This window comes from Lepidochelys kempii, chromosome 11 (genome assembly GCF_965140285.1).
Source record: "Lepidochelys kempii isolate rLepKem1 chromosome 11, rLepKem1.hap1, whole genome shotgun sequence".
Classification (NCBI taxonomy): Eukaryota; Metazoa; Chordata; order Testudines; family Cheloniidae; genus Lepidochelys; species Lepidochelys kempii.
In genome coordinates this window covers 23,216,744-23,230,497 of record NC_136390.1, presented here as the reverse complement: position 1 = coordinate 23,230,497, position 13,754 = coordinate 23,216,744, and the positions used below count along the sequence as shown (strand labels likewise).

General features: G+C 37.0%; 1 protein-coding gene across 7 annotated transcripts in view; it reads right to left on the bottom strand.

The window, feature by feature from the left end:
- ARHGAP15 (Rho GTPase activating protein 15) overlaps window positions 1-13,754 on the bottom strand; it is a 463,932-nt gene that overhangs the window by 170,452 nt on the left and 279,726 nt on the right. For all 7 annotated transcript variants that reach the window (XM_073305398.2, XM_073305399.2, XM_073305401.2 and 4 more), the window contains one exon: window positions 3,198-3,296. In XM_073305398.2, coding sequence (XP_073161499.1) covers window positions 3,198-3,296 — 99 coding nt within the window. The remainder of the gene's footprint in view (window positions 1-3,197; window positions 3,297-13,754) is intronic.

The window sequence follows — 13,754 nt, the reverse complement described above, 5'->3', positions numbered from 1 at the left end:
TGTGATTCCAGAGTAACTCCACTGATTTCATGGAGATAGTCTGGATACAAATTAGTGTAACTAAGATAAAAAAAGGCCAATAGCAAGTTACCTACCCAACGGTGTCAGTGTATCAGAATATCCTCTTGTGGTTTGACAGTATAATGTGAAACCATCTAGATAAGGAAACATACTAAATGGTATGTTTTATTTAGCTCACTATTAGGATTTTTTTCCTATGTGTGGCAACAATATGCTAAAATTGAAAAAAGTAAACCATGTTTTATTGTGCACAGTATGTGACATATAAGCACCTTTGTAAAATAATGGTTAAGATTATCTTGTTAACAGCACAGTTGTCCAGCAAAGCATGAATATTTGTTCTTTCTGATTCAAACAGGCAACATATAGGGCTGGACTCTTAAGATCTGTTTTTTGGATTTTTTTTAAATGAAGTATATAAGCAACATTTTTTGATACAGTACAGTATGTAGATTATATATTTTCTAAAAAGAAAAAGTAACTATGAGGGAAAAAATCTTTTCCACAACAGTGAATGTGCCAGCTGTTCTGAGTATTTAGGCCATCTTACTAAGACTATGAAAGTAAACATAAAGTTTTCATTAAATGTGCCTTTCCCATAATTGGTACATAAGTATTTCCCATGACTCTGCAGTTGAGTATCTTGGCTGGAGGCATATCTGGCCATTAGGAGGAGGGCTTTAGATCTGTTGAGTTTCAGCCATGCCGGGAGACTTGGCACCTCCACATACTGCTTCCTAATACCAACCCCAGTATAAAATGTCATCAGAAGCTTGCATAAACATTGGACTTAGCTTCACATAAATTACTGCTGTTCTGAGATAGTTTATGCCAGAACTTAGTAAAAACAACACTTAGAGTAAATAGAATATGAGTAAATGCGAGGATCTTAATCCAAGAAAATGATAATAGAAAAATGTATATCAAGTACAAACTCGTAAATACAGCACAATGAAATTTTATCTCATACCATTGAGATTAGTTTTTATTTACATACTGTATTAACTAAAATGATATACTTGCTTAAAGTTACAGCAATTATGAAAAAAGCACATGAACCAAAGAACAATAATGCAATGCTTTAAAGGATCAATTGCTCTGTAGAAACAGTGAACACATTTTCCTATTAATCCTTATGAATTCATTTGATATCCATACTGATATCTTACATACTTTGGATTTTTCTGTTATAATTTAGCATTAGCAATGGACACTAGGATAGTGAGAACCTGAAACACACAAATGATTTATACCAGCTTTCTTTTTTCTTTTCAACTTTTAACGCTTTTTATTTTGTTTGCACAAGAGTGGGGTCTGGCATAAGAAGATACAGGACAGACACCTGTAGGCATATGTAAAATACATCTATTTTAATTATTATTTATTCATCAAGAGCCAGTATCATGACCAATGGTATAAGTCTTTGGGTAGGATTCTGGCCCCAGCTGCAGCCCCCTTTACATCACTCTGGCATGAAAAGGGGTTGTAAAGGGGCTGCTGTGGCCCTAGGGAAACTCCTCAAGTGTAGAAATATGGAGCCAGTGTAAGCAGCCCTATGTCACTCTTCCATCAAGGTTTAGAGGTAAGGGAGTGATGGTCAGTATTGTAGGGTTCATGGCTGGAGCGCTCTGCACTCTGGGTATTTTAGGCTGAAGAACAGCCCATAGGCAGCCTAGGTAAGGATGCCATAAGTTACAGATGCCCAGAAGCCTTGTACTGGGGGCTGTACTACCCCCCCCCCCACCACCCATAGCCTGGATTCTGGGAGGCGCAAAGGTGTGTAAAGGCACCTTTGGCCTCCGTCCTCCTGGGTTACTCCCAGGCTACTCTAAACATCTGCAAACACCAGGTGCACCTTTTGATGAGCCTGAGCTGAGACTGGAACATGAAACTAGGCAAGTTGTACAAGGTTTGGAGTTTTCATAATGCAAATTTTGAAAAATAAAATTGATTTTCTCTCTAATCTCCATTTTTCCCTTTTGCAATCTGCTTCTCTTTTTTGCTCCTCCTCCTCCTTCTCCCACTGTAAAACTTTCTCCCTCCCTCCCTCTATATTTCTCTCCCTGTCTTATCCCCTATCAGATGGTTGTGCTTCTTTCTTTCCAAAAACACTGCTACTATCTCCCCCTGCACACTGCCTCCGTTCTGTTATTCTGTCACTTCCTGTCTACCTACCACTCTGGGAATAACAGTATTTCCAGTGCTGTCCTTTCTACTTAATTAAATCATGAATTTCCAGGAGTTTGAATCTCTAGGCCAAGTTCATTGCACCCTTCACATAAATCCAGCTAACAATCATTAAATTAAAATTGCTTTCTCCTTTGTGGTTAACTGTCTAAAGATCTTTTAATTTTCCACTGGTTCTCTTTTTTTCAGATTCTAGACAACAAAAGCACTGGGTTGTTCCATCTTTATTCTGAAAACTATCTTTTGCAAGATATACTTTTCCCATGACCCCTGGAACAAGTTGTAAACTTGTAAGAAATGGTGATTAAGTCTCACATTTTTATACAATACATTTTTAGGATTCTGTATATACTTCCAATGAAAATGACCTTCAATGAGAGAAGAAGAAAGATCAAATGTCTTAATTACATTTTATTTTGCTGTGATTATTTATGATTAAACAAAAACTCTTAAAATACAAATGAAAGTTCATCCTAACCCTGGGACAGTACTATAGCTTTGAATAACATCAATAAAAACAGGCACCAAAATGCAGAAGAGGAAAAAAAATGTAAGAGAGACTCTAAAATTACTTACAAGTTAGACTGGCATTTGTTTTGGTTAGGTAACATTGGGGACTTACCAAAAAATATAATGGCATAACAACCACAAGGGATCTTAGTATGAATGTTATGAGGGTTCTAGCACTGTAATTACCGACATTTTATGAATATTTTAGCATTGGCTTGCGCACAAAAAGTTTGCAATTGAATCAACAATATGTCAAACAGACAATATAGAGACATTAATTAGCATTAATTTGTTTTATTAATATCTCTATTGTAAAAATTAAAAAGAAAGAAAGAATCTGTAATAGCTGAGTGAATCACTAAAGTATAATTTGAACTGCATGGCTTCTCTGGCAAGACAAGTTGAGTTGTTAAGTTAGAGCATCAGTTGTAAATATGGCTGCAGGAATGAAAAACTGTGTTGAATATTAAGTTACCCACCTCTTTTTTCAACAGCTTCTATACACCGTTTTACAAATAGGGGGACTGTGGAATTTTCATGCTCACACACTAAGTGCAAATGGGAGCCAAAAACTTGATCTAAACAGAGTAAAGAAGATAAATATATTAAAACATGGTAAACAATAACTAATAAATAAATTATAATAATGGGCTTTTTGCTTCTTCAGAGGCTTGTGCATTAACCAACTACTCCTGTGTGTTTGTTAGACAGATAAAAGAAGTACCAAAGCCTTCCTGACTCCTGCAGGTTTTTATTTTATGCCCCAATTGGGATACAATTGCTCTTATAAACATAATTTGCTGAAAATTAGAGAGAATCAAGCCACAAAATTGTGATTTGTATTTTGAACCTTCCAATGTTAAGGTGTGGGATTTTGGTTCAGTAAAGCATTATGATAAGAGCCATTTCTGAAATCCAGATCTCTGTCTGGTTCAAATTTGAAACATCCAAAAGTAAATCATGCTGTCCTTGATCCTGAAAGCTCACATACGAGTAGACCCCTCCACCCACATGGAGCCCCATTGCTCATAATGGAGCTCCATGTTGGTGCATGGGTTCGATTGCACATACTAGCTTGTAGAATCAATGCCTAATTCCATCTCTACTGTAATTATTGGTCATAAAATTATCCAGCCTTTTAAAAAGTCCAGCCACAGTATTTGATTGCATCATGTCCTGCAGCAGTGAATTCCATACATTGGGTATATAAGTGGTTGCTCTGAAAAACTTTTCAGTTGCCTGAGATAACCAAATACTTCAGTATTTACAGTTCACCCAAAGTATGTCCTATGTGAAGTTTAGGAAAGTTTAAGAACCACAATGATAACGTTAAGTAATTCTAACAGCAACATTGGAAAATTTTTAAGGGCAACAACTGTACACTAAACAAAGTAATATTTTCTTCTTACATTTGCCTTTTTTATTTGTTTTCCTTGTAAAGAAACTATTTTGATAATTTATCTTGTCTAGTGCATCTGGATTTAGGAATACACTATTAGTAATTATGGTTTTGACTTCCAGTGTCAATTGCTGCTCTGTTCCTCTTAGTATTCTTTTTTGTGTAGAAGGCAGTTGGCAAAAACCCATTTTCTGTACTTTTGTATTTAAAAATGATGTACTTTTGATGGGAATAGCAAATAGGCTTCAGTGACTGAACTTGTAAATCACGCTGTTTACATACTGAATTAGAGTTTAACTAGGTAAGCTGCTTTTTAGTTTTTAAGCTTTTAAACGTTTGACCGTCATAGGATGTTCATCTCGAAACACAGCATAACCAGGTTAAACATCTCAGATTACAAGTTAGCTTTATCTTCCTCATCTCCACTCTATATTTTCTGACAAAGTATGAAAAGAGCACTCAGTAATGGGAATTTTGTAATCTAGAATCAAAATGAATCAAACAGATGAGGAAAATCACTCAATAAGAGCAGTTTAATGTTCAAATAATCTGACTGCATTATCATTATTTACCCAAAGAGACAGTCTCCATATACCTTTTCAACAGTGTACTACACTTTGAAAATTAGTACAAAGGGCTTTGATAAAACTTCTGTACTTGAGATTTTTTAGTACCATTAGAAATTTAGGAGAGCATGTAAATTTAGGAGAGCATGTTACACCATAGTAACTCCCAGAATACCAAGGATGAGTATTGTCATCCTTTACTTTCTGCACAGCAGTACTAAAGACAAACAAACTAATCTATAAAAAGAAAAGGAGTACTTGTGGCACCTTAGAGACTAATAAATTTATTTGAGCATAAGCTTTCATGAGCTACAGCTCACTTCATCGGATGCATGCAGTGGAAAATATAGTGGGGAGATTTATATACACAGAGAACATGAAACAATGGGTGTTACCATACACACTGTAACGAGAATGATTAGGTAAGGTGGGCTATTACCAGCAGGAGAGCCGCGGGGGGCGGGAAAAACCTTTTGCAGTGATAATCAAGGTGGGCCATTTCCAGCAGTTGACAAGCATGTCTGAGGAACAGTCGGGGGTGGGGAAATAAACATGGGGATATAGTTTTACTTTGTGTAATGACCCATCCACTCCCAGTCTTTATTCAAGCCTAATTTAGACAGGCCCAACAAAGAAAATAACAGAACGCCACTAGCCATCACCTTTAGCCCCCAACTAAAACCTCTCCAGTGAATCATCAAGGATCTACAACCTATCCTGAAGGACGACCCATCACTCTCACAGATCTTGGGAGACAGGCCAGTCCTTGCTTGCAGACAGCCCCCCAACCTGAAGCAAATACTCAGCAGCAACCACACACCACACAACAGAACCACTAACCCAGGAACCTATCCTTGCAACAAAGCCCGCTGCCACATATCTATTCAGGGGACGCCCTCATAGGGCCTAATCACATCAGCCACACTATCAGAGGCTCGTTCACCTGCACATCTACCAATGTGATATATGCCATCATGTGCCAGCAATGCCCCTCTGCCATGTACATTGGCCAAACTGGACAGTCTCTACGTAAAAGAATCAATGGACACAAATCAGACCTCAAGAATTATAACACTCAAAAACCAGTCGGAGAACACTTCAATCTCTTTGGTCACTCAATTACAGACCTAAAAGTGGCAATTCTTCAACAAAAAAACTTCAAAAACAGACTCCAATGAGAGACTGCTGAATTGGAATTAAGTTGCAAACTGGATACAATTAACTTACGCTTGAATAAAGACTGGGAGTGGATGGGTCATTACACAAAGTAAAACTATTTCCTCATGTTTATTTCCCCACCCCCCACTGTTCCTCAGACATGCTTGTCAACTGCTGGAAATGGCCCACCTTGATTATCACTACAAAAGGTTCCCCCCCTCCCCACTCTCCTGCTGGTAATTGCACACCTTACCTGATCACTCTTGTTACAGTGTGTATGGTAACACCCATTGTTTCATGTTCTCTGTGTATATAAATCTCCCCACTGTATTTTCCACTGAATGCACCTGATGAAGTGAGCTGTAGCTCACGAAAGCTTATGCTCAAATAAATTTGTTAGTCTCTAAGGTGCCACAAGTCCTCCTTTTCTTTTTGCAGATACAGACTAACACGGCTGCTCCTCGGAAACTAATCTATGGTACCTCAGCTCCTCCTACTCCCCCTCCCTCCCCCAAAACTATATCCACCCTCACCCAAAATTCAGTTGCACCCCTCCCATAAAGTAGTCCACAACTTGTCCTGCCCTTCTTCACAGCAGGCCAAAAGCTTCATGTTCATCATTTGCCTTCAGGGGTGCTGGAACAATTTTTATAGTGGGAGTGCTGAGAGCCATTGAATCAAGCTATGAACCCTGTATATCACAGAAACCACTTCAAGTCAAGAGGTGCAGTAGCCCTCCCAACGCCCCTAGTTCCAGCACCTCTGTTTGCCTGATAGGGTCACCAGCTCTTGCTTCCTTGTTGTTACTCTCACCCTTGCAATATAAATTGCCTTTTCTCTGTTTATGGTTGTCAGCTTGAGGAACAAGTTGGGAAAGGGGAGCAGGGAAGCAAGGCAAGACATGCTGAGAGTGCAGGCCCAGGCCGGAAAATGGTCCCCAGCATCGAAGATTCAGAACCAAAACTTCTACCAAGAATTCCACTCTGCCATGTCTTCAAATAGCCAGAAAGCCTCCCTTCTCCCTGGGTCAGAGCTTTTCAAAATCCTTGGCAAACAGACAGGTCCTGGTGATGTACACATGTTATTATGTATGTATTTTTTAACTTAATTCTAACATTTAAGGTGCTACTAATTTCAAATTTTTAAAATAGGAGTACTTAAATTAAAAACAAAACAAAACAGACCTTCTCATGTAAAAAGGGAACTCTTATCATCTGAGCAATTTTTATATTTAGATTGTAAATTCTTTGAAGTGCAGGCCTCATTTTTTTTATACAGCATATTTCTGCACTAGATGATTATTAATAAACAACATTATAATTTTTTTCTGTGTGTGTGTGTGTGTGTGTCTGTGTATCTGTATGTTCATTCTCAGAACAGTTTTAGAATGAATTGTGTGTTTGGAAAATGTAGTGGGAGTTATATAAATAGGATAGGTAGAATTTATTTTCATTTTTTAATAATTTTGAGAGATAATATATGTTTATTTCTATTTTAAAAATATTTATATTGATTTAAGTTTTGACAGTTGCAGGAAATTATGGGAGTGTTATTATTGTTATTATGGAAGTGTTATTATTGATGGAAATATTTTTTTGTCCATTTGTGTGTGTACGGTGACATTACTGATAAAAATGTAATCCTTCCAAGCCTACATATAAACCATCTCAGATACACAGAACCAGATCCTCAAAGGTATTTAGGTGCCTAACTCCAGGAGTCTGAAGCCATAGTTACTAAGAACTAGATTTTCAAAATGTGCATTTTAAGTAGGGAGTTTGGAGCAATGATGTGCAATATTTTAACCCCAAAGGAATAGAACTAGAAATAAGAAATAGGCAGTGACCACCTGTTTCTCCAAATTATTGCAGCCTGCTGTATCTGCTTGCCATATGATACAGGGAAAGGAGTTCTGGGTTTCCTGAGTCAATATATGAAGGAAGGTCCATTTCAACTCATCCAAATATATGTATTCTGCAGACTGATATGTATTCTGCAGTTTTTTACAACCCAAAAGTCCACTAAGTTAGTCAAACTTCTGGATACACAAGGAATGCAGGGTTGGGGTCACAGAAATACACTCTAGAAGGTCATGTGCATGTGTGGCAATTACATATTAGTGAGTGATCTGTTACATGTTTTGGGGTTATGTTTGTGACAAAGAATGGACAGGTTAAGTTTTCTTCATGAAAAGTTTAGCATTTCTTCCAGTGGTAATTATGTATACAGAGATTTATGATTAAAATGTACTAGTACTTCCTCCTTTGACATCTTAATTGTTTTTAAAATTTCAGTGAAGACCTGTCAAATTCTTCACATGACATGGAATGTTCTCTGATGCTAATTATATTAAAAAGATGTAAAACTGTATCTCATTTGAGGGGCAAGGGTGTCTGTAAAATGATAGGTCAGAAATGACAGGGGCAATGGACTGCATTGTCTACAGATAGCCAACGTATCAACAACTGAGGAACAATTAATTCTCTACGGTTCAGCAAGTTACCGTAACTACTATAAGTACATCATGTCTGGCATCCAGGAATCTCAAGTTACTTTCACAATTTCCAATAAGTGTTATACTTTGAAAAAACAAACAAACCCACATTGGTTTAGTGAATGGTGGTTCGAGGAAGGAACAGAGAAGTTGGAATTCTAGAGGTGAAATCCTGGCTCCACTGACATCCCATAGATTTCAGTGAGGTTAGGATTTAACCTTTGGATTTTATTCTTGAATCTGCAAACTGCTTAACCTCATTTTATCTACCTGTAAAAATGGATACAGCACTATTTACTTATCTTATAGTTAATGTTTTGAAACACACTTTGTCATCTTTCTTAGATAACAGGTGCTAAGTATTATTATTGCCTTCAACTGAAGGATCATATTGGCAAAAGGGCAACATGAGGCTAGTTGTCACACCACTGTTACAGTTGCTAAGCAATGAAAAAGGCTACAGTAAACATTTAAACCAATCTACTTCCTTCTAAAAAGTATTATTTTAGAAATGCAAGATTATTTAGTGACTGAATATGCAGCTGGATGCCAAGAACTCCTGAGCTGAAAACCAAGTTCTGCCCCTGACACTGTATGACTTTGATCCAAGTCACTTAATTTCTCTGAGTTTCCATTTCCTTGTCTATAAAATGGAGATGGTAATGCTTACATCACAGTATGTAGATTCTTATAACTCTCATGCTTGTGCAATATTTTTATGCTTGTACAATGTTTTGGAAACACTTTATACAAGTGCTAAGAGTTAATTTTTGTAGGCAACAATTTGATATTTCTTTTCTTTTTTTAACTCACTTATTGAAAAAAATAAATTATTGCTCTTAAAATGTTCTTCTTTAATATCTATAAATATTTTAAATCACTGTAAGAGAAGAAAGTAACCAGAACATCTTTTCATATAATGAAAACAATAACTGTTCCCAATAGATAAAGGAAGCAAAAGAGGGTTTTGTTTGATTTATCTGTATTAGGGCACTTCAGAAATCCACTTTTTATGATTTGGAAAAAAAAAAAGATGTACACAACACTTCTAACGTCTTGTTATAACAGTTTATGTTTCCTATCCAGCTTATTTAACTCAGATGCCTGGGCAATAGACACAATTACCACCTTATGGAATGCTACTTAAATTTAAATGTTCCCCTCTGAGTAGAAACCCACTTCATCTTCTCTAAGTTTATTCCAGCTTCTCAGGAATTATTCCCTCTATAAGCTCCTAAAATTCTCTTCTTCTTCATTTAAAAAATTTAACTAATGATTATTCAGAAGTATCTTTTATTGTAACAAAGGAAATTCTCATACAGTGGACTCTGTTCACAAGAACTTGAACAAAGGAGCTACATACTATGCCCGTATATAGCTTTAATCATTCACTCTTTCAGCTGTTATCAATTTAAAACCAATGAAACTCCCACACTGAGTCCATTTGAGCATTCAATTTTAATATTTTGGGCATCTGTAGTTATTCTGAATTGGCTGCAAAAGCAGAACTAACAAGTTAAGCTCTAACCATAAGTCTACATCAGGCTGGTAAACCATGCATCAAACACAGACAGTTAGTCAATACCGTAGAATGAAAAACCAACAAGCATTTTAAAGAAGAGCAATATATTCATAATATGTTTGGCAGTATGGTTTGCATTACACATCCTTGATATCTATGCATTAAACTTTCTATTCAAGATGGTGGTATCTGTGACAGCGTTCTATGCTGATATAAAATGATCCACCAAAAGGGGATGGCATGGACACTAACAAAACTGTAAGATATAAAATGATCACTACAGCTGCTATTAATTGCTCATTATGGTGAACAAGCCCCTTCAAGTTTGCAAGCTCACTGCCAGGAGCCTGACAGACATACTCTTCACTTGCAGCTTGTGCAGTCCAAGTCTGAGCTATTTACTCTAAGCTGCAGAAACCTAGAAAATGGGAGACAATACTGCTGTAAAATGAACATTTAAAACAAGATCACAGAAGTCACAGCTGCATTTAGAATGTTACTGCTTAATTATTTTTGGTGTGTATGTATGCAATATGGCCAAGTCCTCACAGAACTCTTAGCATGTCTATTTCTTTGATGTTTTAATTAAAACACAAGCACAAGTGCACCATTGGAAAAAATATTAGTGCAATTGGAAAAATGGAACATCACTGTTCTAATTCTGGAAAAAAGAGTAGGTGGCCTGGTAGTACCATCCCTACAGGTTTTTGGGAAGACAAAGCTTTTAATGAGATGCAATGCAGTGCATACCAAAGGCAAATAAATGCTGATCTATCTCTGCTACAACTTAATTTGGACAGTTGGCTTGCTAACAATTTTTATCAGAGCCTAAGTTGAGAAACGTATCCTCTCTACACGTATCCTCTTAAATGTTGAGGGTAAGATGGGGTAAAGAGAGGCAGAGAGACTCAAATGAGTATCAAACCAGTAATTTTACAATTATTGGGTTGGGGGGGCATTGAAAAAGGCAGTTTCTATATATTCAGTGTATGTGGCAGGCAGGGTGTCTTGTAGTGGAAGTTGTATTGAAATTACAGGCCATCACTTAAGTGTGAGGGGATTCCTGGTCCTGCTTGCAGGCTCTGTAGGGAATTGTGTGATTTGGGTCTTGTGCAGTCAATCTGCAAAGAGCAAGCCTAGTGCAAGGTGTGGTGGGTTGTGCCTCTCTGCCTTAAGGAGCACCCTGCTTTCATTCTCTGAGTTTTGGGTTCTTATGTGTTATCATTCTGAATGCCAAGAAATAAAGTAGCATTATATCGCAGCCTTCCAGCATAATGAAATCATTATGGTCTAGTCTTACAAACACTAATGACTCACATAAGGAATGTAATTCATGTATATAAGACTGGGGTCCATATCATTTTAATGGCATTAATTGTTTAAGGTTTCCATAAGAAATGATATACTTCTACACAGAAAGATATGTAGGCCCAGTTTTTCAACAGTTATTAGGTGCCTAAAGATACAGAGAGAGGCCTAGAGGGGTTTTCAAAAATGTCTAAGTGCCTATGTTCCATTGAGTCAGTCGCCTACGTGCTTTTGAAAATCCCATTAAATGCCCATCTGCATCCTCATGGACCTAAATATATTTCAAAATCTGGCCCTTAGTGCCCAGATAATTAGATGTCACTGAAAATAAGTGGGATAGTGCAAACCAAGAAAAATAACCTTGCACATTTCAGAGTCTGATGAACCTTATATTTAAAATACATGTGCAAATCACATTTCCATGTGAATCTGCCACTCTCCTTCATGTATAAGTTATGTTTCTTTAAAACAAAGGTTTGTTAAGGGTTAAGTGACAGTAACATAATCTCCAGATTTTCTAATTTCTGTACTGATGGATCAAAGTACCCCAAGAGAAAAACGTACAATTTAATTTTGAAGCATATATATCCCAAGTTAGGCTACTGTTGAGAAATGTGTTGAGTCCTCTGGCCAAGAGTGCACACATCAGTGACAAACAGAGAAGAGGACTGCCTTTAAGTGAATTTACCACCTTAAAATGTATTCACTCTTGACTATAATTTATGTGTTAAATTTATTGGAGTTTTGGTTCCAGTGTGACACACAAAGTGAAAAATCAATACAGATTTGAGCGCTTTCTAGTGCCCTTGGCAAATATGAATGGCACTTGATGAAAAGTGAAGGTTTTCATAGCACCTACGGTGCCACTGCTTTGGTGTAATTATCACCACATGCTTTACAGATATTTATATCAATTCTTCACTAGCCCATAGAACAGCTTTTGTTATAAGTTTGGCACTGAGATGTCCTGCAAGGCGATAGATGTACTTTTATTGAAAGTATTAATTCTGTTAAGGGATTTATAATTCTGACAGAAGTATTCCCCCTCGGGAATTAAAGTTACTATGTATGTTCTCAGAGTTGGAGGAATTTCTTGTAAAAATTGGTCAACATTCCCCCCCTCCCCAACCCCCAGAATAGGGGAAATAAACAGTTTTGTGATGTTTCTGAAGCCATTTAATTCACCTTTAGGGAAAAAAATAGATACATTTTAAAACATGAAATTTGTAAACCCTTTATTTTTAATCTGGATAGTTGCAATTTGCTATTTAAAATATTGTAATATAAGCCTAAAAATTAACACTTAAAAGTGGTCTATGTGTAAGCCCTGCAACTGCATTTTCATAACATTATAAAAGATTAAGGGATAAACTCCACTGAAAACAATGAAGGAACCTTATCAAATGAGCATTTCACATAGACTTACTGTAGATTGGAATTAAGCCCTACTAACGAATCCTGACTCATTTGCATGGCCAGAACCTAATCCTAATGAATCTTCTTGGAAGAAAACTAACATGTTTTCTGTACAGTTACATTAGTTTATTATTAAAACTCTGCTAGGGAATGCAGATCCTGACTCACTATGGCAGAACATAATGCATCTGGGTTTTCCATATAAGAACTTCCCAATTAGAACCAGGCTGTGTTAGTGAATCAGGAGTCTAATGCAACTATATCTGAAAACAAATGCATCTGGTTTTCCTACAGAGATACATTAGAGGATGGATTTGAGTTATCCTAATGAATCTGGATTTGTTAGTAGGGATCACATATGATCCCTGTGTGACACCACAGGAGATTCATCAGCTACACTTTATTAAACTGCAAATAACCACCCTTAAATACAGAAATTAAAAGACTATAAATTACAACACAAGCTTCTGCTCTGATACTGTAATAATTGAAACAAACTAAAATGATGCACTCAGATCCCACCCTCGACCCAAATTGTGCAGTAAAGTGGCATCCAAACCCCTTACATATTATAATGAGGTACAATAGTCAATTAGGGATAGATTCTGAAAGTTAGGCACACAACTGCACACATAAATGTGCATGTGACTAATTTATGTTTGCAAATACCTGATGTATATGTGGGGGAAGATTTTCAAAAGTGTCTAAGGGATCTAGAATCACAAGTCTCATTGACTTTCAGTGCAAGTTGTGCTTGTCAATCCTTTAGACACTTTTAAAAATCTCTCCCAAAATAATCAAGAATTTATGTGCACATGTTTGTGTGTGCCTAACTGTGAAAATCTGACCCATAATATTTTAGAGAGTAAGGGTTAGATCCTGAGGTGATCCCACACATTGCTCTGAGCACTGTGGAGGGCTGGGTGAAAGCAGCTTTCTGCCACCACTTTGATCTTGGGCAAAGGTGGTAGGTTTAACCCCTAAAGCCATTGACTGCTAACTGACGGCTGCTGGCTCAGAATTGCTGGCACCCAAGGGGTGCCAAGGCATTGTGGCAAAGAACACATATCTAGCCAGTCTGCATATACAGTTGCAGTTTTTGCACATACTAATTGGTGAGTGTGCAAATTTTTCAAGCACAATTCCAGAAGATATTTGAATATATGGTCTTCC